This window comes from Lissotriton vulgaris, chromosome 12, assembly GCF_964263255.1.
Source record: "Lissotriton vulgaris chromosome 12, aLisVul1.2, whole genome shotgun sequence".
NCBI classification, from domain to species: domain Eukaryota; kingdom Metazoa; phylum Chordata; class Amphibia; order Caudata; family Salamandridae; genus Lissotriton; species Lissotriton vulgaris.
The window spans coordinates 485,239,302-485,263,542 of NC_141700.1; the positions used below are offsets into that span (position 1 = coordinate 485,239,302).

At 51.5% G+C, this 24,241-nt stretch overlaps 1 protein-coding gene across 1 annotated transcript in view; it reads left to right on the forward strand.

The window, feature by feature from the left end:
- FA2H (fatty acid 2-hydroxylase) overlaps positions 1-24,241 on the forward strand; it is an 824,473-nt gene that overhangs the window by 476,765 nt on the left and 323,467 nt on the right. The window contains exon 3 of the mRNA XM_086945227.1: positions 19,630-19,772. Within this exon, the coding sequence (XP_086801353.1) occupies positions 19,630-19,772 (143 nt within the window). The remainder of the gene's footprint in view (positions 1-19,629; positions 19,773-24,241) is intronic.

The window sequence follows — 24,241 nt, forward strand, 5'->3', positions numbered from 1 at the left end:
AACCAACTCAAAGAGAGGCTCCTCCAAAGAGGTTATCCCAATAAATTACTAAAAAACTCATTGAAAAGGGCGTGGTGGATACCACGTGAATCCCTTTTGCAGAAAAAGCCTAAAGAGGAACAGAAAAGAATCGTCTGTGTGTCCACATTTTGCCCAGCTACAAACCAATTGAAGAAATTAATTACATCCAACTGGCATTTAATAAAAGATCTGCATGAGGACTTCAGAACACCACCCTTATTTGCCCACAAAAAAGAAAAGAGTGTGGCCAACCACATTGTTAGAGCCGCCATGCCTATTGAAAAAGCTCCAACAATAAGAAGCCTATTCGGCTTCCCACCGACTACAGGCCACCACAAGTGTGGAACATGCATATGTTGCGAGGACACAACAGAAGAATCAGTCTTTTCCTTTAATAACATCCACTGGACACACGATACATTCACAAATTGCAAGAGTAGAAACGTAGTTTACGCTGTAATGTGCCCATGCCCTATGTTGTACATAGGAAGAACAACCCAAGAAGTGAGGCAGCGTATCACGCAACATAAATCAAGAATACGCAGAGAAGTGGAAAATGCACCGCTAGTCCAGCACTGGGCCATCATGAAACATGACAAAACCAAACTAAAGTGGACAGTCATGTCCAAAATTGAAAATGACCCGAGAGGAGGTGTAGGAGAGTAGGGTCTGCAATCCTATGATCACCCAGATTTTTTGCTTTTGTTTCACTGGTTTACGACTTTCTCTGGCTGTGGGCCTGCCAATCAGACCCACAGCCTGGCTGTTCTCTTTCTAAATTACGATATGTACCCTAGGTGCATTTACCAATTGGTACTGGGCCACCTTATCAGACCCCGTAACGCAGGGCATAGGTGTACCCAGGGCCGCCAGGGGCTGCAGCATGTATTATGCCACCCCTGGCTGGCCTCCTAAATTTGACACAACTGGCTGCATGACAGCTGGGGCGAAGTCGTGTAATCACACTTTGCTTTAGATATAGTAGCCCTATATCTAACCATACCATGGACACCCGAGTTCCTATCAGTCACTCCTATGGCAGGCCTTGACAATCCTGAAGGCAGAGTGCGTGGGCTCGTGTGAACTAGGTTCTGGCCCGAGCCGAGCCCGGTTGCAGCTTGCGGAATCAAGACCCAATGGCTGTTCCATGATAACGCGTACCACATCGGTAACTTCGGTGTCGCGTTATCAAGACATGTCGAGTAAGGTGTCATACGAATCGGGATGCTGCCCCCTCACCAATTCTGGCGACGAGGTTAGCATTCCGCCCTTCTAGAGGGACACGACATGTACGTAACTGTGAACCCCGGTTAAAGTTAACTAAAGCCTCAGCTCCACAAAATGGATGCTGCCACCACAGACACGAGTCTGACCTCCTGCTGCTGGGAGTCCTTCCAGCGAGGAGAGCTTGGACAAAGGGTTTCCTGTCGAGGGCGGTGTTCGCACCGTCCCAGACAGGGTTTGTGTATTCTGGGTAGGTAGGGCTTTTGCGAGAAGGTGACTGCGGAGTGGCACCCCGGTGCTCACTACGCATCTGCCGGTCAGAACCAGTTCCAGGGGCACCAACCCTGGCCTGGGGAAAGTCTGGCAGGGGAGAGGGGTGTAACTACCTCCCTTCCTGGTCCCACCCTTAGGGCAGGACCTAGTCATGTACCCACCCCTTTCTTTAGAATAAAGGCCGGAGCGGGGACCCTTCCAAATCAGATCATCTTTGAATCAAGAACTACTTTCTACGAAAGGACACTCAAGACTCTTCTCAAGATTTCTCCCTTGTGACTAAGGAGTAGTCACCCTGCATCAGCGGGCACCATCTAAGAACTCTGCGGTTTGCTGTAAGTCCTTCCTCAAGGAATCCGACGGCCCAGCTCGACGAGAACCGGCTTCCCTGGCACCTCTGACCTCTACCCACGTCATCAGCTCAGCTGTGATCTGTGGGTGCGACGAGACCTCGAGGGACCGGCCATCATCAGAACCTGCACGCTCTTAACCAGCACGACCTTCGAAGCAATTCCCTGGTGAGTGCTCTGGGGTCCGAGAAGCCCCGACCCTGAGCCGCTCCAGCACCGAAGTGCAGTCCCCCGGCATCTCCACGATCTGCGTGGGGCCCTTCTGCTCGCTGCTCAGCACGTTGTCTGGTCACTAGCCGCCGGCTTGTGCCCTTCCTTGACGACGACCGACAAACAACTCTGCTGGTCTGGTTGCTCCAGACTGGCCCTTGCTTCCATCTTTGCGAGAAGCACCCCGGACCCTCCTAGTCCACTCACGACGCCATCTTAGGCCCACCACGTGGCCCTGAGATCTGCCAAGGCTTGTTGCCCCATCCTGGGCCCAGCGACGCCGACAGCATCATCCTTCGTGGGACAGCTCGCACCTCCGACGTGGTCGCCGACAACGCCTCCTGGTCCGTGAGACTGCAGAGCCTAGCGTCGCCCACTCACCTGGTCGAGGTGACGGCCAACCGGTGCCCTCCTGGTACCCTCTGACTACTGGCTAGTAGTACGAACTTGGTCCCCTCTGCTTTCAGGTATCAACAATCTCTGATCCAGGCTTGGATCTCTACGAACTATTCATCACTGGTCGCCGGCCAGCAACTCCTTTCTTCCGGCTCCTGGCTCGTCAGCGAAGACCCCGACGCCTGTAAGACTTGTGCAGCCGCAGCCCTCGTGGCTAGGTAACTCGGCATTTCGGTGCTTGCATAGCCTCTTTACTCTAGGGTCCCGAGTCCCTCGCTTCTGACTTGCCTTATCGGGTCCGCCCGAGACCTTAAACTTTCCGTGTCCTCGGACACTTGTTTTAATTGTGCACTTGAAGTATTTTCCTAAAGAGATTTGGTTTGTGCTTAGTACCCTGTCCTCATAAAGAGTACAGGGCTGTTGTGATTCTTAATAAATATCCTGTTTATTTTCATAACACTTGTGTGGTGTCCTTTCACTTGGTGTTCAAGGGGTACATGTGTGGTAAACAGCTGGCTTAACACGCCCTCTCGAGTCTTTAGCCTTAGACTGCTCGTATCCACGCTACTAGGATAGCTGGTCTATAGGTTGACTTACAACCAAACACCATAAGGGTCGTTGGAACGATACATAGCGGTCGCTAGAATAGCGAACGTTGCATATCGGGCCAACTTCTCACATTGGTGAGCAGCGGTTGGGATTTGAGCTTGCTGTTGTTTTACCACACGTATCCTAAGAATATCTTGTTGAAAGATCGCATAAGTACTGTTAGTACATATAACTAAAGCTTAGAATACTCTGAGTTCTACTGAACCAGCTGTTGCAGCTCCTCAAGGCTTAGCACACCTTGGCTGCAACTCTTAGCAAGGGAACAGTAGGTAAACCCATAGTGTAGGTAGGTGCATCACTTACACCACACTAGAAACAGTATGTCGGACAAAGGAGGAAACTCTGAGTCTCCCCTTGTGTCAGTTGACCCTCCACAGGTCATCCCTTCAAGATATACTGCGCTTAACTTCCATGAGTTACGACAAGTATGTACCTCTAGGAAGATTAAGCAAGGGGCTAACCCCACCACCTCCTTTCTGATTGGTCTCCTAGAGACTTATGATGCCAGAAAGGCTGAGAAGCTTCTTAGCCCTTCTAATCCAGAAGGAGACATGCCTCCCCTCGAGGGAACCAGAGACGATCCTGACCTCATCCACCTCGCAACCGAGAACGAAGATGTGGAGGAGGATGAGGATGAGGATCCCTCTGGGGATGAGGCAGATAAGGGACAGGTAGAAGTCGTTAGACTAAGCAGGTCCAACTTAAGCAAACATGACAGTGGCACTGGGGGACTCCTGGGACCACTATCAGGTCAGCTTAACAATGGGAATGGACGAGCCAGATCTCTGTCAAGAGGCTCTGGCAGATCCCTTCAAACCAATGGCTCTCACAACTCTTCGCAAAGAGGGATGACGTCCCCTCAGCGGAGAGTGAACGAAGCTAAGGAAAGGGCAGCTAATCTGAGGATCGAAAGGGAAGAACTTGCCCTGGCCAAAGAGAGGCTTGCCTTTGCTAGAGAGCAACAGTTAAGTGGGGCGGTCCCCACTGGTGGCAGCATTATACCTAGCAATAGGGAAAGGAGTTTTGATACAAAACACCTTGGTAAGATAGTGCCCCCCTTTAAACAAGGGGACGACATCCACAAATGGATTACTGCTTTGGAGAGGGCCTGCACTGTGCAAGGTGTACCCCAGAGTCAGTGGGCAGCTATCTTGTGGCTCTCCTTTGAAGGAAAAGGAAGAGACAAGCTCCTCACCACAAGGGTGGAGGATGCGAACAATTACCAAGTCTTGAAAAATACACTCGTTGAAGGGTTCGGCCTAACCACTGAGCAGTACAGGGTGCTGTTCAGGGATACCCAGAAAACGCAGTCTCAAGATTGGTCTGATTTTGTCGATTGTGCCACTAAGGCTTTTGAGGGCTGGTTGCTGGGCAGTAAGGTTACTGATTACGAAGGATTGTATAATTTGATGATGAGAGAAAAAATTTTAAACAATTGTCAGAACCAGTTGTTGCATCAGCATCTTGTCGACTCGGATCTGACCTCTCCCCAAGAATTGGGAAAGAAGGCAGACAGATGGGTTCGTACGAGAGTTAAACAGAACCAGGGCCAGAATCAAGGTGGTCAGAAGAAAGCAGACCAGAAGGGTAAAGATTCTAAGGGGGAACAAAATGACCAGAAGTCTTCGACAAGTCCCCAACAACCCAAAGAGGGTGGGGGTCAGGCTCCCCAAAAGAAGAAAGAAGGCCAATCCAAAAGATGGTGCCAGTACTGTAAAAGTAAATCTCACTGGTTTAGTGAGTGCACCAAGAAAGGAGGAGGGCAGACTCCTGCCACTGCAGCCCCTAAGGCACCTGTGCCCCCTAGTACAGTCAGCAGTGGTAGTGCGCCTCCCAAGGGTTTAGTAGGGTTAACCCTGGGTTCTGAGGGGCGTGACAACTTAGTTGGCACACTCACTCAGGCTGTCCTTGTCAGTACAGGGGACGCGGACGTGTCCCCTGACATAAGTCCCAATACCTTGGGCAAATACAGACAGACGCCTTTCATAAATGGAAAGATGGCTCAGGCCTATAGGGACACTTGTGCCAGCGTCACCATGGTGACGCCTAACTTTGTGGACCCTGGACAGATCATGCCAGGTACGGAATTCCTGGTGACCAATGCAAGCAATGTCACTACCAATCACAGTATGGCAATTGTAGCTTTCTCCTGGGGAGGGGTAACTGGCCAAAAGAAGGTTGTAGTTAGTCCAGACCTCCCAGTGGATTGTTTGTTGGGCAATGATTTGGAGTCATCACAATGGTCAGAAGTGGAGCACCGGACTCACATGGAAATGTTAGGTTTGCCAGCACATGTGTTCGCTGTGACCAGGTCACAGGTCAGGAAATGCCCCACTGAACAGGTGCTGGATCCTGGAACAACGGACCAGACACCTCCCAAGAAAAAGAGCGGTAGGGTTAAGGCTGCGCCTTCCCCCTTGCCCCAGGTCGTGGATCAAGTCTCAGAGGAGGCTGACCTACAGGAATTGAGGGAAACTGAGCCTAGGGAGTTCGAACTTGATCAAGTTGAATTCTTGGGTTCAGGGGGACCCTCAAGGGAAGACCTGGGGAAGGACCAGTTAGACTGCCCTTCTCTTGAACCCCTCAGACAGCAGGCTGCTGCTGAGGCTGCTGGGAACGCCACAGGTACCCACAAGGTATACTGGGAAGATGGACTCCTGTACACTGAGTCAAGAGACCCCAAGCCTGGCATGACCAGGAGGCTGGTTGTACCCTTGTCTCAGCGTGGTTTCCTACTTACCTTGGCCCACGAGATTCCCTTAGCAGGTCACTTAGGCCAGACGAAAACGTGGGACAGGCTTGTCTCACACTTTCACTGGCCTCATATGAACGAAGATACCAAGGAGTTTTGCCGCTCCTGTGTCACTTGCCAAGCCAGTGGTAAGTCAGGTGGCACGACAAAGGCCCCCCTTATACCAATGCCTGTGGTGGGGGTGCACTTTGAACGGGTGGGGATCGACATCGTCGGTCCCATGGAACCACCGACAGCATCAGGGCACAAGTTTATACTGGTGGTAGTGGATCATGCCACCAGGTATCCTGAAGCTATTCCCCTTAGGACCACTACAGCACCTGTTGTGGCAAGAGCCCTAGTTGGAGTATTCTCCAGAGTGGGCTTCCCTAAGGAGGTCGTCTCCGACAGAGGTGCAAACTTTATGTCGAGCTACTTAACTGCTATGTGGAAGGAATGTGGTGTCAACTACAAGTTCACTACACCCTATCATCCACAATGCAATGGGCTTGTTGAGAGATTCAACAGGACCCTTAAAGGGATGATTCGTGGACTACCTGAAAAGCTTCGGCGTAGATGGGACGTCCTGATCCCCTGCCTCTTGTTCGCCTACAGAGAAGTCCCGCAGAAGGGGGTTGGCTGCAGCCCTTTTGAACTTTTGTACGGGCATCCTGTAAGAGGACCCCTGTGTTTGGTGAAGGAAGGATGGGAGAGACCTCTCAAAAAGCCTGCAGCCAACATAGTGGACTATGTGCTTGGCCTCCGCTCGCGGATGGCTGAGTACATGGAGAAGGCATCTGAAAACCTTAAGGCCAGCCAAGAACTCCAAAAAGCTTGGCATGACCAAAAGGCTGTCTTGACTGTTTACCAGCCCGGACAGAAGGTGTGGGTGTTGGAGCCGGTGGCCCCAGCAGCACTCAAGGACAAATGGTCCGGGCCCTACACCATCCTGGAGAAAAAGGGAGAGGTCACCTACCTGGTCGACCTGGGAACTCCCCGGAGCCCCCACAGGGTGCTTCATGTCAACAGGCTCAAGGCATATGTCGACAGGAAGGACATGAGTTTGCTCATGGCCCTAGATGAGGGACAGGAAGAAGAGAGTGACCCTCTCCCCGACCTGCTCACTCAGAACCCTGACGATGGATCGGTAGATGGTGTTGTCTTTTGTGGCAGCCTCTCCGAACATCAACAGAGCGACTGTAAACAGGTTCTTCAGTCGTTCAGACATATGTTTTCTCTAACACCCAGTCAGACCGATTGGTGCACCCATGAGGTTGACACTGGTGACAGCGTGCCCGTTAAGAGTAAAATCTACCGGCAGCCTGATCACGTTAGAGACTGCATCAAGAGTGAAGTGCAGAAAATGTTGGAGCTGGGAGTCATTGAACCCTCGGATAGCCCTTGGGCTAGTCCCGTAGTTCTAGTGCCGAAACCTCACACCCAGGGTGGTAAGAGAGAGATGAGGTTTTGCGTAGACTACAGGGGTCTCAATGCAGTCACTAAGACTGACGCCCACCCAATACCAAGGGCAGACGAGCTTATCGATAGATTGGCTTCGGCCAACTACTTAAGTACGTTTGACCTGACCGCTGGGTATTGGCAAATCAGGTTAGCTGAGGACGCCAAGCCTAAAACCGCATTTTCAACCCCTGGTGGGCATTATCAGTTCGTGGTGATGCCCTTTGGTCTGAAAAATGCACCTGCCACCTTCCAAAGGTTGGTGAATCAAGTCCTTACTGGGCTGGATGACTTCTGTGCGGCGTATCTTGACGATATCGCTGTCTTTAGCTCCACCTGGGAGGATCACCTGGTCCACCTGCGGAAAGCGTTAGAGGCTCTGCAAGCAGCAAGCCTCACTATCAAGGCCACCAAGTGCCAGATAGGGCAGACACAGGTTGTATACCTGGGCCACCTTGTAGGTGGAGGCCAGGTTCAGCCACTGGAGAGCAAGATACAGTCAATCAGGGACTGGGCTCCTCCAACCACCCAGACTCAGGTTCGAGCTTTCTTGGGCCTGACTGGTTACTATAGGAAGTTTGTCAGGAACTATGGTTCCATCGTGACACCATTAAACGAACTGACAAGTAAGAAAATGCCAAAAAAGGTTCAGTGGACAGCGAGCTGTCAAAAAGCATTCGATGACCTAAAGCAGGCCATGTGCACGGCGCCTATCCTCAAGAGTCCGGACTACTCCAAACCATTCATTGTCCAAACAGATGCTTCTGAGTTGGGTGTGGGAGCTGTTCTTTCTCAACTGAATTTCGATGGTCAAGACCAGCCCATTGCTTTTATAAGCAGAAGGCTGACCCCTAGAGAGAAGAATTGGTCAGCTATTGAGAGGGAGGCCTTTGCTGTGGTTTGGGCCCTGAAGAAGCTGAGGCCATACTTGTTTGGCACTCACTTCAAGATTCAGACCGACCATAAGCCCCTCTTGTGGCTAAATCAGATGAAGGGTGAAAACCCCAAACTGCTAAGGTGGTCCATTTCCCTACAGGGGATGGACTTTACAGTGGAACATAGACCTGGTACTGATCATGGCAATGCCGATGGGCTCTCCAGATATTTCCACTTAGAACAAGAAGACTCACCTGGTCAAGGTTAGCTTATTGTTCCGACGTTTGGGGGGGGGTCATGTAGGAGAGTAGGGTCTGCAATCCTATGATCACCCAGATTTTTTGCTTTTGTTTCACTGGTTTACGACTTTCTCTGGCTGTGGGCCTGCCAATCAGACCCACAGCCTGGCTGTTCTCTTTCTAAATTACGATATGTACCCTAGGTGCATTTACCAATTGGTACTGGGCCACCTTATCAGACCCCGTAACGCAGGGCATAGGTGTACCCAGGGCCGCCAGGGGCTGCAGCATGTATTATGCCACCCCTGGCTGGCCTCCTAAATTTGACACAACTGGCTGCATGACAGCTGGGGCGAAGTCGTGTAATCACACTTTGCTTTAGATATAGTAGCCCTATATCTAACCATACCATGGACACCCGAGTTCCTATCAGTCACTCCTATGGCAGGCCTTGACAATCCTGAAGGCAGAGTGCGTGGGCTCGTGTGAACTAGGTTCTGGCCCGAGCCGAGCCCGGTTGCAGCTTGCGGAATCAAGACCCAATGGCTGTTCCATGATAACGCGTACCACATCGGTAACTTCGGTGTCGCGTTATCAAGACATGTCGAGTAAGGTGTCATACGAATCGGGATGCTGCCCCCTCACCAATTCTGGTGACGAGGTTAGCATTCCGCCCTTCTAGAGGGACACGACATGTACGTAACTGTGAACCCCGGTTAAAGTTAACTAAAGCCTCAGCTCCACAAAATGGATGCTGCCACCACAGACACGAGTCTGACCTCCTGCTGCTGGGAGTCCTTCCAGCGAGGAGAGCTTGGACAAAGGGTTTCCTGTCGAGGGCGGTGTTCGCACCGTCCCAGACAGGGTTTGTGTATTCTGGGTAGGTAGGGCTTTTGCGAGAAGGTGACTGCGGAGTGGCACCCCGGTGCTCACTACGCATCTGCCGGTCAGAACCAGTTCCAGGGGCACCAACCCTGGCCTGGGGAAAGTCTGGCAGGGGAGAGGGGTGTAACTACCTCCCTTCCTGGTCCCACCCTTAGGGCAGGACCTAGTCATGTACCCACCCCTTTCTTTAGAATAAAGGCCGGAGCGGGGACCCTTCCAAATCAGATCATCTTTGAATCAAGAACTACTTTCTACGAAAGGACACTCAAGACTCTTCTCAAGATTTCTCCCTTGTGACTAAGGAGTAGTCACCCTGCATCAGCGGGCACCATCTAAGAACTCTGCGGTTTGCTGTAAGTCCTTCCTCAAGGAATCCGACGGCCCAGCTCGACGAGAACCGGCTTCCCTGGCACCTCTGACCTCTACCCACGTCATCAGCTCAGCTGTGATCTGTGGGTGCGACGAGACCTCGAGGGACCGGCCATCATCAGAACCTGCACGCTCTTAACCAGCACGACCTTCGAAGCAATTCCCTGGTGAGTGCTCTGGGGTCCGAGAAGCCCCGACCCTGAGCCGCTCCAGCACCGAAGTGCAGTCCCCCGGCATCTCCACGATCTGCGTGGGGCCCTTCTGCTCGCTGCTCAGCACGTTGTCTGGTCACTAGCCGCCGGCTTGTGCCCTTCCTTGACGACGACCGACAAACAACTCTGCTGGTCTGGTTGCTCCAGACTGGCCCTTGCTTCCATCTTTGCGAGAAGCACCCCGGACCCTCCTGGTCCACTCACGACGCCATCTTAGGCCCACCACGTGGCCCTGAGATCTGCCAAGGCTTGTTGCCCCATCCTGGGCCCAGCGACGCCGACAGCATCATCCTTCGTGGGACAGCTCGCACCTCCGACGTGGTCGCCGACAACGCCTCCTGGTCCGTGAGACTGCAGAGCCTAGCGTCGCCCACTCACCTGGTCGAGGTGACGGCCAACCGGTGCCCTCCTGGTACCCTCTGACTACTGGCTAGTAGTACGAACTTGGTCCCCTCTGCTTTCAGGTATCAACAATCTCTGATCCAGGCTTGGATCTCTACAAACTATTCATCACTGGTCGCCGGCCAGCAACTCCTTTCTTCCGGCTCCTGGCTCGTCAGCGAAGACCCCGACGCCTGTAAGACTTGTGCAGCCGCAGCCCTCGTGGCTAGGTAACTCGGCATTTCGGTGCCTGCATAGCCTCTTTACTCTAGGGTCCCGAGTCCCTCGCTTCTGACTTGCCTTATCGGGTCCGCCCGAGACCTTAAACTTTCCGTGTCCTCGGACACTTGTTTTAATTGTGCACTTGAAGTATTTTCCTAAAGAGATTTGGTTTGTGCTTAGTACCCTGTCCTCATAAAGAGTACAGGGCTGTTGTGATTCTTAATAAATATCCTGTTTATTTTCATAACACTTGTGTGGTGTCCTTTCACTTGGTGTTCAAGGGGTACATGTGTGGTAAACAGCTGGCTTAACACGCCCTCTCGAGTCTTTAGCCTTAGACTGCTCGTATCCACGCTACTAGGATAGCTGGTCTATAGGTTGACTTACAACCAAACACCATAAGGGTCGTTGGAACGATACATAGCGGTCGCTAGAATAGCGAACGTTGCATAACAGGCCAACTTCTCACAGGAGGTAACATTGAAGCAAGGCTTAATCAGAGAGAGGCAATGCTCATAATGAAATTTAACACAGCAGTCACTGGCCTCAACGAACTATCAGAAATTTACAGATCCATCACGTGACCTTGCCATTCAGCTCCCATTCACATCCACAGGACTACATTTCCCACAATCCTCGGAGTCAGCACCACTCACATCTAGGAACAGTGAGCGTTCTCAGTTAGCTGCAAGAGACCAAAGGGGAAGGAGCCACTGTTGCGACCAGCGATGGAACCTTTGTAAACTGTGGACTAACGCAAAGCTACATGAAAGGTAAGACAGGACCCGGTAGGGCACTTGATCCCTTTCACGAACAATCGACCGATAGATGCGGGCGGACAAACACTCACACACGCGTTTCCTTTTGCCCCAGCAGATTGATTTTTAACGCAACGTGCAGGAGCGGCAGCCACGGGCGATCATTTCCCCTCCGGCGCCGGCTGTTCATACGTTCGAACAGCGCGGACTCAGAAAACGGTAAGAAGCATACCGTGAAGAAGCGCCATTACTTACCTCAGTTATATGCCTCAATAACGCCTACAAACGCTGCAAATTGTGTTTGTACCAGCAGAATTGAACACGACATTAACAGCCTAAGAACCTGAACCTCGGAAATCTTCCCCAGTCCACCACCAGTCTCAGTTCAGGTAGGCACACACACGAGATAGAAAACATGATGAGTGTAATTTCCTGGGGAACACGTGGAAAGACTTTTCTTGCTTCCAGTACAAATTACCACAATTAAGTGTGAGATAGGTCAAAGAACTGACTATTCTTTTGTTGAACCAAAAAGTTTATTTTGACACTGGGACCACCGTGTATGTGTTGCATGTGTTGTATGAATGGATGGCCAAGAATGCGTTGTATGTAAGTTGAGAATTCATTGTACATACCATAGTGTTTGTGTAATTGTCTTTTCATGTTTGTATATAATATGTACATAAAATGTTTTGTATTCCCGTGCACATAATCTCAATGATGCAGAACTAAAAAAAGCATATAAGTGTAAAATAAAAATTTGCAATTCATAAAGCAAGTGTCCATGCCATAGTCTTGTGCACTACAGACTCAAACAGGTTGTGATAATAAGTTTCCCAGCACTGGCAGTTGTGTTGTTTATTATAGTCATGGTGACAACAGCATTGATTGGCTTTGCTGAGTGTGCTTCCTGCCTTAAGCAGGAACAGAAGAGGACGGAGGCTAGGGGAGGCGGCAGCCGGCATTAAGGTAAGTAACTTTTACATTAATGTTTCTCTCCCCCATCCCCACCCATTCTACTTGGTAGCAGCTGCCACTGCCTCTAGTATTGACTTTCTCTGCTGCACCTTTGTTAAAGACTCCTCAAGAATGTATGCATGGGGGGCATGTCCAGGATGGCGGCGTGATCGGACGCAGGTCTCCGGAGCTCCCTGCCCGATCCCGCCATTACGCCGTGAAAATCGCCCAAATCTCACGAAAACCTGTGCACAAAGTTGGGAGACAGCTACCCGATTGCGGGGACCTTGGAGTGAGACCGATGCCCGTGATTGCAACGGTAGAGCTGCCACGGGACTGGGGCTTGGCGCTCTGTGGCGGCAGCCGCACCGGCAAGTGCACGATTCCTGAGCGGCTGCCCGGCGGCCTACAGGTCCTCCCTGGGGTGCGGATGACTCAGTGAACTCAGCAACGCCCTACCGGGCTCCGCCACCACCGCTGAGCCTGCGGAGCCCCGTGGGAGCCACCCGCCCCACCAACACCTTTGCCCGGGACGGAGAACCTCGCTGGCCGGCAGCCGCGAAACGCGAGGCCCCGGCTTCGGGCCTACCAGCGGAGCGCCAATACCACTCCCCGCAGCACGCCAGAGAGGCGAAACGTGGGCCGAGCTGCCCTGCCGGCGGGGTGTTACACTGTGCAGCCCCCCCCGCCAACACGACTGCCGGAAAGAGCGGCGGCTGCCAACCGAGCGACCCAGCAGATGCCTGGAGGGCCCGGCCGGCGGCCGTGAAAATTGAGGCCCCGGCTTCGGGCCTAATCCCCGCCCACCTCGCGTTTCCAGGCAGGAAGGCCGGCCCGAGCATCTGAGAGGGCCTGGTGCCGGCGGAGCCCCCGACATCACTCCCCCATGACCTCTGGAGGCCCCCAACAGCCCGGAACACAGCTGTATGGACTCTGAAGGGCCCAGTGGGCCGAGCTTCCGACGCTAAGACTGCCTGGTGAGCCGTGACCCCCGAGCGCGCTGCGCTCCCACAGGTGAGGAGAGTGGAGGAAATTCGGGGGGCACGATCGAGCCCCCGGCGAAAGACTGGCTGTGAGGGCCGACACTGCACAGTAAAAGAGGCTGACCCGGGCGCATCCCGTGGGGTGGTGGAGCCACATTCCCTGCACCTCGATATCTCATCATGCATGGTGCCTGCCGATCCGGGAGGGCGCCGTCTCTCTGCTCCCCCGGCTGGAGGGTGATTGGCTTACCGCACCGGCCCTGCCCCAAGCACCACGAAGGGTGGCCACCTGGACACTTGCACACCCTCTGCCCACTTACCGCCACATCGTTGTCCCCCCACCAGGGCCCAAGCTCCATTGACCTACCGCCTGTTGGGGCCCCACACCCTCCCACACCATGGCAGGACAGAGGAATAAGAAGGGGTCGCAGACACTCCCTGAATTACTGGCTAAATCACAGCCCAGGTCTGGCAAAGGCCCGCCATCCCCGGGGACAGGGAAGACACCGCCCACGGCCGTGGATGACCAGGTGCCCATCACCAAACCTTTTTGGAAACGCTATTCAATTCGCTCCGCGAAGACTTCAAATCTCTAAAGCAGGAGGTTGCAGGCGAAGTCAAGGAACTCCGACGTGATGTAGAGGACCTCGGCGAACGAGTGGTCGCGGTCGAGGAAGCTGACCAAACTAGGAGCGCCGAAATTGAACAACTCCAACAGGAAGTCCTGCGGCTCACTGACCAACAATTAGACCTCCAAGCCCACGCTGAGGACCTCGAAAACCGTTCCCGTCGCAACAACATACGGGTCCGGGGGGTCCCTCAGAAAGAAGAAGGGACTGATGTTGCTGCATACCTGCAGGCCCTATTCAGGAGCATCCTGGGGTAAGCGTAAGACTTTACCATCCGCATAGGCAGAGCGCACCGGGTGGGGTTGCCTCGTAGAGCCCCGGCCCCACCGCCGGACACCCTGGCTTTCCTCCCGGACTTTCCGTTGAAGGAACAGATCCTCCGTGAAGCCCAACCCATTCAATTTCAGGGTCATTCCATTGCCCTCTACCAAGATCTCTCCTCCATCACTCTACAGAAAAGGAAAGAATTCAGACCAGTGACAGACTTTTTACGGCAGAAGGAGGTTCCGTACTCCTGGGGACACCCATTTTGGATAATATTCAAATGGAACGGACGACTGCAGCAGCTGCGGTCTCTCAAAGACACATGTGACCTCCTGGGTCTGGACCAAGTTGACACTGAACCTATATTCAGGAGCTCGCAGGGATCTTCCAGGGGGGGCTGGCAAACTGTACATCACAAACGGTCCCCATACCAGCGCCTTAGACCGGATGCCTCTGTCATCTCCCGGGAGCGTGAGACGGCGGTGGCGGAGGTGGCCAAAGAAACTTCTTCCCCGGAGTGATAAAGGCTTCTACTAGGGAGACTATACATCGCATATGTTCTGCCCACACGGTGGGTGGGTCGGTGGGGAGGCCGGAGAGGCCGCCGTCGGAGATGACCCCTTCAATGCTTTCTACCATGATCCTGTGCGAATCGACAGGATTGGGACTACAGGTTTCAGGGAAGTTGGGACTGGAAGGGGGGAGGCGGTGTTGGGGGATTCGTTGCAGAACCGCCGCTCACAACCACTCTCACCTACGTATACAGCACTGCATATTTTGGTGGCTCTGGGTTGTTTTGGGGGGGCTTGTTGGGCTAGGGGGGGTTCCAGGGTGGGGACCAGTGTGCCAGACTAGATCTCTCATTGTGCCGGGGGATACCTCACTGATGTGCCGATCCCGAGATGGGTCGCCTGTCTACATGCAAGGTCCAGGACTAGGCCCGCAGGGATACCGAGAAACACACAGCCTACTACATACCACCACACATTACTATAACGCGACTGCAGTCCACTCTGCGCTGCGACACTTGTCTCCTGCACAATGACGAACACTACTCTTAAGGTTATAACGCTTAACGTGAAAGGGCTAAACAACCCGATCAAGAGGAGGGCTGTTCTCTCCTATTTGGAGAACTCTGGAGCGGATATTTGCCTAATACAAGAGACCCATCTCCCGCAAAAGGATTGGCATAGGATGCGCTCACGAGCCTTCCCGCAGCAATTTTTCTCCTCCCTTCCAACGAAAACTGCTGGGGTTGCGATTTTAATATCTAGATCTTTCCGGGGGAGGGTGGGCAACAGGGTGGGGGAGATCAGGGGCCGCCTCTTGGTGCACACATTTCAATTGGGGGACACAACACTCACGATTGGCTCCCTTTATGCCCCAAACACAGGTCAGGAGACCTTCCTGAAAGGCGCCATTTCTGAAGCACTCCAGACCCCGCATACACCTCTACTCCTGGGCGGGGACCTTAATGTTGTTATGGACACACACGCCGATCGGTCCGGGCACCGCTATGGGGGGACTGGGGCTTTGTCATCCAGTGGTCGTGAATGGCTATCAGATTGGGACTTAATAGACCTCTGGAGGACCCAACACCCAAACGCCTCACAATTCACATTCTACTCACATGTGCATCGTACTTACGCCAGACTCGACCACTTCTTGGGCTCCTCGGACCTTCTTAAGATTCTTGAGGAGGTCACCATAGTACCAGCGGCCATTTCTGACCATGATGCGGTGGAGCTCTCTCTTACCCTTCGAGCGACCCTCCGTCCCCGTGGCCCATGGCGCCTCCGCGAAACCTTGCTACAACGGCCTGATGTCGCTAAACGAATTGGTGAATGCATCGATAACTACCTGTCCACCAACGACACACCCGACGTCTCGGGGACAGCCCTCTGGGGAACCCTGAAGTCGGTTGTACGTGGTGAACTCATAGCCATTGCGGCGGCAGAGGCCAAAGACCGCAAAAGCAAACGGGACGACCTCACGGCACAAGTCGCGGAGCTGGAGCGAGTTCATAATCGCACCTGCGCCCCCCGTGTGTGGAAACAATTAAAGGCGGCTCGGGCCCAATTAGCCAGTCTAGATATTGATAGAGCAGAATTCGCAGCTCTCCACCTACGACATACTTATTATGTCGGAGGGAATAAAACGGGTCGTTTACTGGCCAGCGCTCTGAAGGCCAAGACCGAGCGGGCTAAGATCAATACTCTAGTGGGTACCGATGGCGAGGTGCTCACTGATGACGTCCAGGTAGCCGAGGCATTTCGCTCCTACTATGCTTCCCTATATGGGGAGGAGGAGACCTCATCAAGAGACATCGAGGCCTACCTGGCCACGACGGCCATCACTGCGATCCCCAAGACTACTGCGGAGGCTCTGGATGCCCCTATCTGCCAAGATGAGGTCTTAGCTGCTATATCCCGATTGCGCCCGCTCAAATCCCCGGGGTCGGATGGCTTTTCGGCGGGCTTTTACAAGCTCTTTAATCTGACCCCGGTGCTTGCCTGCCTTTTCAATTCCTTTGAGGGAGTGGGAGCTATACCTCCGGACATGTTGGCCGCTGAGGTGGTAGTGCTGCCAAAACCCGGGAAGAAACCCACACACTGCTCTGCATTTCGTCCTATTTCACTGTTAGACCTTGACCTGAAGCTTTTTACGGGTATCCTTGCCACGCGTCTTGGCCCATGCCTCCCCGGAATTTTGGAACCTGATCAGTCTGGCTTTGTCCCCGGCCGCCAATGTAGCGATAACACTAAACGGGTGCTCCACCTTATTGATAAATCGCATTTTTAGGCCTCGGACTCGGCGCTGCTCGCTATCGACGCAAAAAAAGTGTTCGATCGCGTGAACTGGAATTACTTACAACATGTACTCCGTCGATTTGGCCTTACCGACCGCTTCTGCTCTCGCGTAGCGAGCTGTTACCATCATCCACAGGCCAAGGTCCGCTTGGGTAGTTTGCACTGACAACCGTTCTAGATCCAGCGAGGCACCAGACAGGGGTGTCCCCTCTCCCCCCTCCTCTTTGCGATGTATATCGAGCCGTTAGCACAGAGGGTCCGGGACAACCCAAGGATTGAGGGCATCGACTTTGGACGCGAACCCCATCCTATCAGTCTCTATGCAGACGATGTCATAGCCGCCCTGAACCAACCTGATTCCTCCATACCCGCTTTTATGGAGGAACTTGCCTCATTCGGAACAGTCTCTGGCTTCCGCATCAACATCGACAAATCCTTAATTTTACCCTTAGGCAAATATGCACGTTCACGGGCCCCAGCTATGGGTCACGGGAGCGGCCTTCAGCTAGCCACCCAAATACCATACTTGGGGATTACCTTGACTCCCTCAACGGACCTCACGGTCTCCACTAATTATAACACTCTCACCACTCAAATCCGGTCGGACCTGGCGAGATGGTCCAAACAACCTCTTTCCCTGCTGGGGAGGGTGGCGGCAGTGAAAATGTCGATTCTGCCGCGGATTCTATATCTGTTCCAAACAATCCCAGTTATGCCCCCAGCAGGTACTTTGAAAACCCTGCAGGATACACTGTCTAGCTTTGTCTGGGAGGGGAAAAGAGCACGAATTCACAAACTACTGACGTATAAGAGCATGGATGAAGGTGATCTCGGTGTCCCAAACCTTTTGCGATACTTCCAAGCATCTCAACTCCGGTACCTAGTAGAATGGTACCAACCCGAGTCAGAGAAGAGATGGCTCTTCCAGGACAGGGCCATGTCGCGAATGCCGCTTTGGAGAGATCCATTTCTTGCTAGGCAGCAGAGGCCGAGATACATGTTGCGATCCCCTATCACACGCATGACTCTACAGGTATGGGATCGGGTGGCACACAAACATGGGTTGACCACTTTTCCCTCCCCTTTTACTCCCATATTAGATAACCCTGACTTCCCTCCAGGTGACGGCGCAGGCACGTTCCCTCAATGGCGAGGCACGGCATGTCGAGCTGCAGGTGACCTTTTTGACATGCAGGGATTTCTCCCCTTCGCTGACATTAAACAAGGGTATGACATAGAGAACCCTCATTTCTTCCAATACCTTCAACTTCGACACTAGCTCACTGATCCCTAAATCACTGCATTGGTGAGCCGCCCCATGTCGACCTTTGAAAAATGGCTGCTTACTAAAAATACAGACAAACACCTCATTTCTGAACTCTCTAAAATGCTCACACCACCATCCGCCCCGGCTAAAACACCGAGCCAAAAGCGCTGGGAGGCTGAACTGGGTAGGGCTTTGTCACTCAAAGAACGGGGGTACATATACTATAGAGCCTCACATACCACACGCAACACCAAGGCGAGGGAGACGGCAGTAAAGCTGGCCATGTACTGGCACCTCACCCCAGTCCGGCTACACAAGGGAAACCCGACGCGCAGCGAGCTGTGCTGGAGGGGGTGTGGGGAAAAGGGTACCCTGACTCACATCCTTTGGGACTGCCCGGAACTGGGAGACTTTTGGAAACTGGTCCTGGATGAGATCGACTCCACCTTTGAGACTGAAGTCCCGAGGTTCCCTGCATACGCTTTGTTGGGTCTGCCTAACGCACTAACATTCCCCTTAAAGTCACTGCAAGGTCGGCAGATGGGCATTGCCATGCAGGCGGCCACGCAGCACATATTATCACCATGGGGATCCACGACTAGGCCTACACACACGGGATGGCTCCATAAACTTTGGTTCACCCTTGGGATGGAGCGCATTCACGCCACTCTCACCAACTCAACCAAAGCCTTTCGAAAGACGTGGCTTCCTTTGCTGACCCTCCTGTCCAAGGAGTTCAATGAAATTACATGCCCTAAATACTTCCGGGTCCTACGTCTTACCAGCACCACCGACGACTCTCGGTGACTTCCCGATCGGCCACGCCGAACTTCCGTGGCACACTACTGGTCACATTGGCACTCCGGAGCACACTGGTCGGGGTGGGGGGTGGGGGGCTCTGGGGGGGAGGGACGGGGAGTTCTTGGTTTTTGTTGTTCTCCTTATGTCACTTGATTGCTATACAGCTCTTTTATACTCACGATGTCGAATTGCTTCTTGGGCAAATGTACTTTGCTTGTTCTGTCATATTAGGGAAGACATGCTTGTCTGTCCCGCCCGCTATTTATGCCTCTTGCTTGTTATTCTTGCTGAGGCGTCTCAATATATGCCTGATGAAATCTTCAATAAAAACACCTTTGAAACTAAGAATGTATGCATGAGCTAAGATTGACATCTAGTAATGGCTTGTTGTACTGCAGTTTTGTGAGACCCTTCAGGCACTTTCACATGACTCAAGCAGGATATTGGTAATTGCTTGCATTGGTACATCAGGCACTGGCAAAGCTAATATGTCTGGCTTTAATGTACTAGCAGAAGCAAACATAGACAGGCTCATTGAAATGTGCATGCACTAGCACATTAAAGCCAGATTTATTGACTTTGCTAATGCCTATTCTCCATTTGGTTTTTAGGCATCTGACTTTGCTTTCATGGTTTTCATCGCCGTATTACATACAGGTTATGTTGCCTATACTCATCCAGTTTCTCCTTGTTCTCTGTTCCAGGATCTGGTGGACTGGAGTAAGCCGCTCCTCTGGCAAGTAGGCCACCTGCGGGATAAGTATGACGTGTGGGTGCACCAGCCGGTGGACAGGCCCATCCGCCTCTTCTATTCAGACTTCATCGAGTGGTGCTCCAAGACGGCCTGGTAAGACGTGCGCACATTGCGTCCAGAGAGCAGGGCACGCCCTGGTTCCTCGCGCCCTTGTGACCGACAATTCTCTTTAAAACCTGACGCAGTACGCGGTACCAGTACGTGCAGAGGGGCTAAAGGTCACTCGGGCGCTTACTTTCTGGCAGCCTTATCTGACCTGATAGCGTTTCCGCTACAGAGGGTTTTATTGGACTAATAAACATTCAGCTCTGCGACCGTTGGTTAATGTGCACTCTGCTCGCCGTAATGCATGCATGCCATCATTTTGATATTAGAGAGGGGAGAATTAGAACACACTCGAGGGGGAGTTTTATTTTCCCGATAGACATTAAAGAAGTGGCAACTTCAGGCAGGACACTGATATAATAAAGCTGTTTTTCGCTTTAAAAAGTCTGGAGACTCCCCTGAATTGGGTTTGTTGGCATCAGGGCACAAGTCCTTAGTTAATCAGTAAGCAAGTGGCATTACAGCGCGTGGCATCACGCTGCGTGACATCGCGGTGGGCGTGATATCACAGGAAGTGGCATCACAAGAAGTAGCATCAGATCTTAAGCCCTCACATATATGTTTAACATGTCTATCATGAGTACATTTGAGCACATTTCGAGTACACAGGTAAACAAACCCTCCTTATTTAGGCAGAAGATTCACACTTTTGTAAGCTTCACATAAACCAATGTTGTGTAAAGCTTCCTCTAGCCATAGTGCTTTAAAAGAAAAAATTGTGATGTTTAAATTATTACAACGCCTCCTCAGGGATAGTAAGCACTATGGGGCATATGTAGGTAATTCACATTTTGCGATTCTCAAATAACGATTTTTAAGGAATCCCTATTTGAGAATTGCAAAATGGAATGTAGGTAAAAAATCGCAACTTTTTTGCGAATCTCAAAAATTCCTTAATTGCGATTAGCGAATTGCAATTAAGGAATGAATGGAGATACATTCTCAAATTGCGATTTTCTATCAGAAAATCGCAATTTTAGAATCGCAATTCCAAGGGTGCCAGGGTGTCCAAAGGACACCTGTTGCACCCCTGGAATGTGCCTGTAAGTACATGTGGCGCACATACATGCCCTAAGGGCATTTTAAAAAAAAATGCATTTTGACAGGAAATCGCAAAATACCATCTACTTGAAGTAGGTGGTATTTTGCGATTCCTTAAGCCAAAATCGCAATTTTAAAGGCACTCCCACATAGCATTTAAGGAATTGCAAAATTGCGATTCCTTAAATGCTTGAACAAAATAAGGAATCGCAATTTTTGCGATTCCATATTTTGCTAAGTGGCACCTACATACCAAAAGGCCAATTGCGATTCGCAAACGCCTTCCTACATATGCCCCTGTTTAAATGCTATTTATTTTATGCTAATACTGGGAAAAATCAACATATCTGACATTCTTACAGTGCCTGCATATCTCATAAACAGGGACTATACAACGTGAAAAGTTGCCTCTCTTAAGTATGTGTGAAGTGCTAACAAGGTGTGAGCCTTTGTTTCTCATCTGCTGCATTTACTTCTAGGGGTGAGGCTCCTGACTGCTCCCAGCCAAGAGACTCCAACAAAAGGAGGCCTGATGACCCCTCAGACATGGGCTTTGTTAAGGGCCCAGCAAGAGTCAGAAACAACAAAGCCCGTCCCTGCCTATAAGATGTTGCAGATCGAAAGCAGATAACAACATGCAGGCGCTGCTGAAAGTGTCCCAGTGTTTGCAAATTACACAGGGAGGAATTCAGCATCTTTATCAGTGGGGCCCAATTTCTTGGCAGGGTGAAAAAAGTGGGTGTACTCCCGACTCGTGCCCTGGTTGGCATGTAAGATAATGGTCGAAATGGGTTAAGGGCTACCACAACCTAGACCAGCTAGGCACAGATGATTAGTGTGTTGGCATAATAGACTAGATCATACAGCCATAAAGTATGCATAAGCTGATATTGGGAGCCCTTCCTGTTGCATCCTACTCTTTCAAAAGTTGCACTTTGAGAAATAGCACAAAGGCACTTTAGAGCAGCAGGGCTCGACAGCCTGGTGTCTGTTACCGAGGACCGTTGGTTAATAAACTAACAACATGACCTTGGGAGTACAACTGTGGTATTTCCTCCAACATATTAATATGGTGGTGATGAAATTCAACCAGTAGATACTCCTTTACATTTGGGACATTCTCCAAGAATTTGGGACTCTCCATTAAAACTTACCTTACACTCAAGCTCCTAGACAATTGACCCACTAGGGAAATAAGGTAGCTAGGGTGAGGCACTATCTGTTAGGCTCTTATTGTAGACCAGCACTTGCTCTCTTTCCCCCCTTCTCCTTCATTTAGCCAAACATCTTTCCTCCTCTCTCCATGCTTAATCCAGCTACAATCGAACCTCTCCTCTCTCTATTTGTTGTACTCTCCACTCTACTTTTGGTTTCCTCCTTCTCACTCTCTACCCACACCCTGCTTCCTTCATGCTCTCTTTCTGTCACAATCACTAGTTCACCTCTTTTCTCAACTTCCTATTTTCAATGTTCTACCTCTTGTCCCTTCCCCTTTCCTTCTCGCAGTCTACTTGTCTTTCTTCATGCCACTTCATCTGTTTCTTCTCTACCTCTTTCCCTCCTTCTTTGCAACACTACCTCTGCACTTTCCTGCTATCTCTCCATCCTCTCATCATTCCACCCAGTTTTTGTTTCCTTCTCACTCCATATTCTTTCTTGTCTCCCTCTTCCCCTTCCATTGAACTTCCTTTCATTCTTTTTTCTCCTTCTCTCACTTAACCTCTCATTCTGCACCCTCCTTCCACCTCTCCTGTAGTATTGTCCCTATCCATTTAATACCTCCTCTCCTTTCCCCCCTTATCTTTATTGAATGTTAGGACGATACAAATACAAATAGCTATTTCAAGAGATAAATCAAGAAAGAAAGTCATTGCTTGCATCTGTACAGTAGGAGCAGATTTCACTCACATAGTGTCAAAAGGCATTAGATCAATAGTGAAGCATTATTGTAAACATGGGATATAAAAAAAATAGAAAGAAAACAGTAAACCAAACAACATAAGGCCTACTTCAGACCATCTGTTGCAATGTCTTTGGTGTGTGGATCACTGTGTGACCGCCCTCAGGAATGGACATTATCTTGCCCTCTGGATGGGAATGTAATCGACCTCCACGACCAGTGTTGGCCAGCTACTCAATTTACAGGACAGAGAGGCCCCATCAAGCTTTTCCTCCAAGGCTCTAACCTTATGGATGAGTAGATCGAACTGTGCATTGAGGGACTGTGCTTGATGCCAGAGGTCAGAGATGGCTGCCTCTGTAGGCTGAACCCTGTCCAAGAGTTTTCGCTGGCAAGCCCGTAAAAGCACTAGCTCTAAGGCCAACACATCCACCCACCCTCCAAAAACAGTCCGGGTCTCAGTGATGGCTTGTAAAATGGAGTCCAGTTGCGCTAGTCAGATCCAGTATTTACTACAGTTGGACAATCCCCATCATACTCCATCGCAGCCATGGTGGATGCCTTCCCAGACAACGAGGTCAACAATGTGCGTTTTCCAGGCCTAGGTCTGGCATGCCAGCCCTAGGACCGGCATGCTGTGACTGGCCAGGCCAGTCACAGCATGCCAGTCTCCTGGGCACCATAGTTGATGTCTGCTGTCCCCCAAGGTCGCTCCTAGAATACGCCAACCTTGCCGAGGCACAAGCAGCCCTGGTACTGGTGGTAACCATGGCTTAGCAGCGGGCACCACACTCTGACCAGGAAGAGCAGCCAAGGTACTGCAGGTATCACAACATAGACCTGGGGGGGATAAACAAGCAGGGTGCTCTCTGGTTCTGTTTCTCAAGAGGGAGTTGTAGAGCACAGATAATTAGACAAGAGAGGTCACCACCCCAATCTCAGTGCACTTCTTTTACAGTGCCCCACACACTCCTGTGTCCTCCTACAATTTTCTATGTGGAAGAGGCTCAATCCCACATAGCCGGGGAGCCCACCCTCAGCAGCAGCCCCCACATCTTGCACCTCTTACGCCAACTTGTCTAGCTGGCGATGCGGGGCAAAGGGGAAAGAGAAAAACAGTGCCCAAGCACCTCCAGCACCCAGTGGGCCTCAGCAGCAATAGACCTGGCCTGCCTGCACACCACCACATCCTGTCCAGTGCTTAATTTGAGCCAGTGCTTCCTGGTGATCAGCACCAGCACTTAATTGTCAGCACCAGTGCTTGTGATGGCCTGCCACAAGGTGGCGCTGTCTAGCTCATTTCGGGATGACCACAACAACAGTTAATTATGGATGCTATATTAATAAAAATGACTATTTTCTGCCGTCCAAACTATTCTTATAGCTTTGGGGGCCTGAAATAGTCAAAATTGTCACACTTGTAGGAGTGTGATTGTTAGTGGTTGTGTTGTTACTATCACTGGCTGCATAGCACGGCAAAGTGTAGTGGAAGGTGCAGTGGCCGCTTGACGAGCGC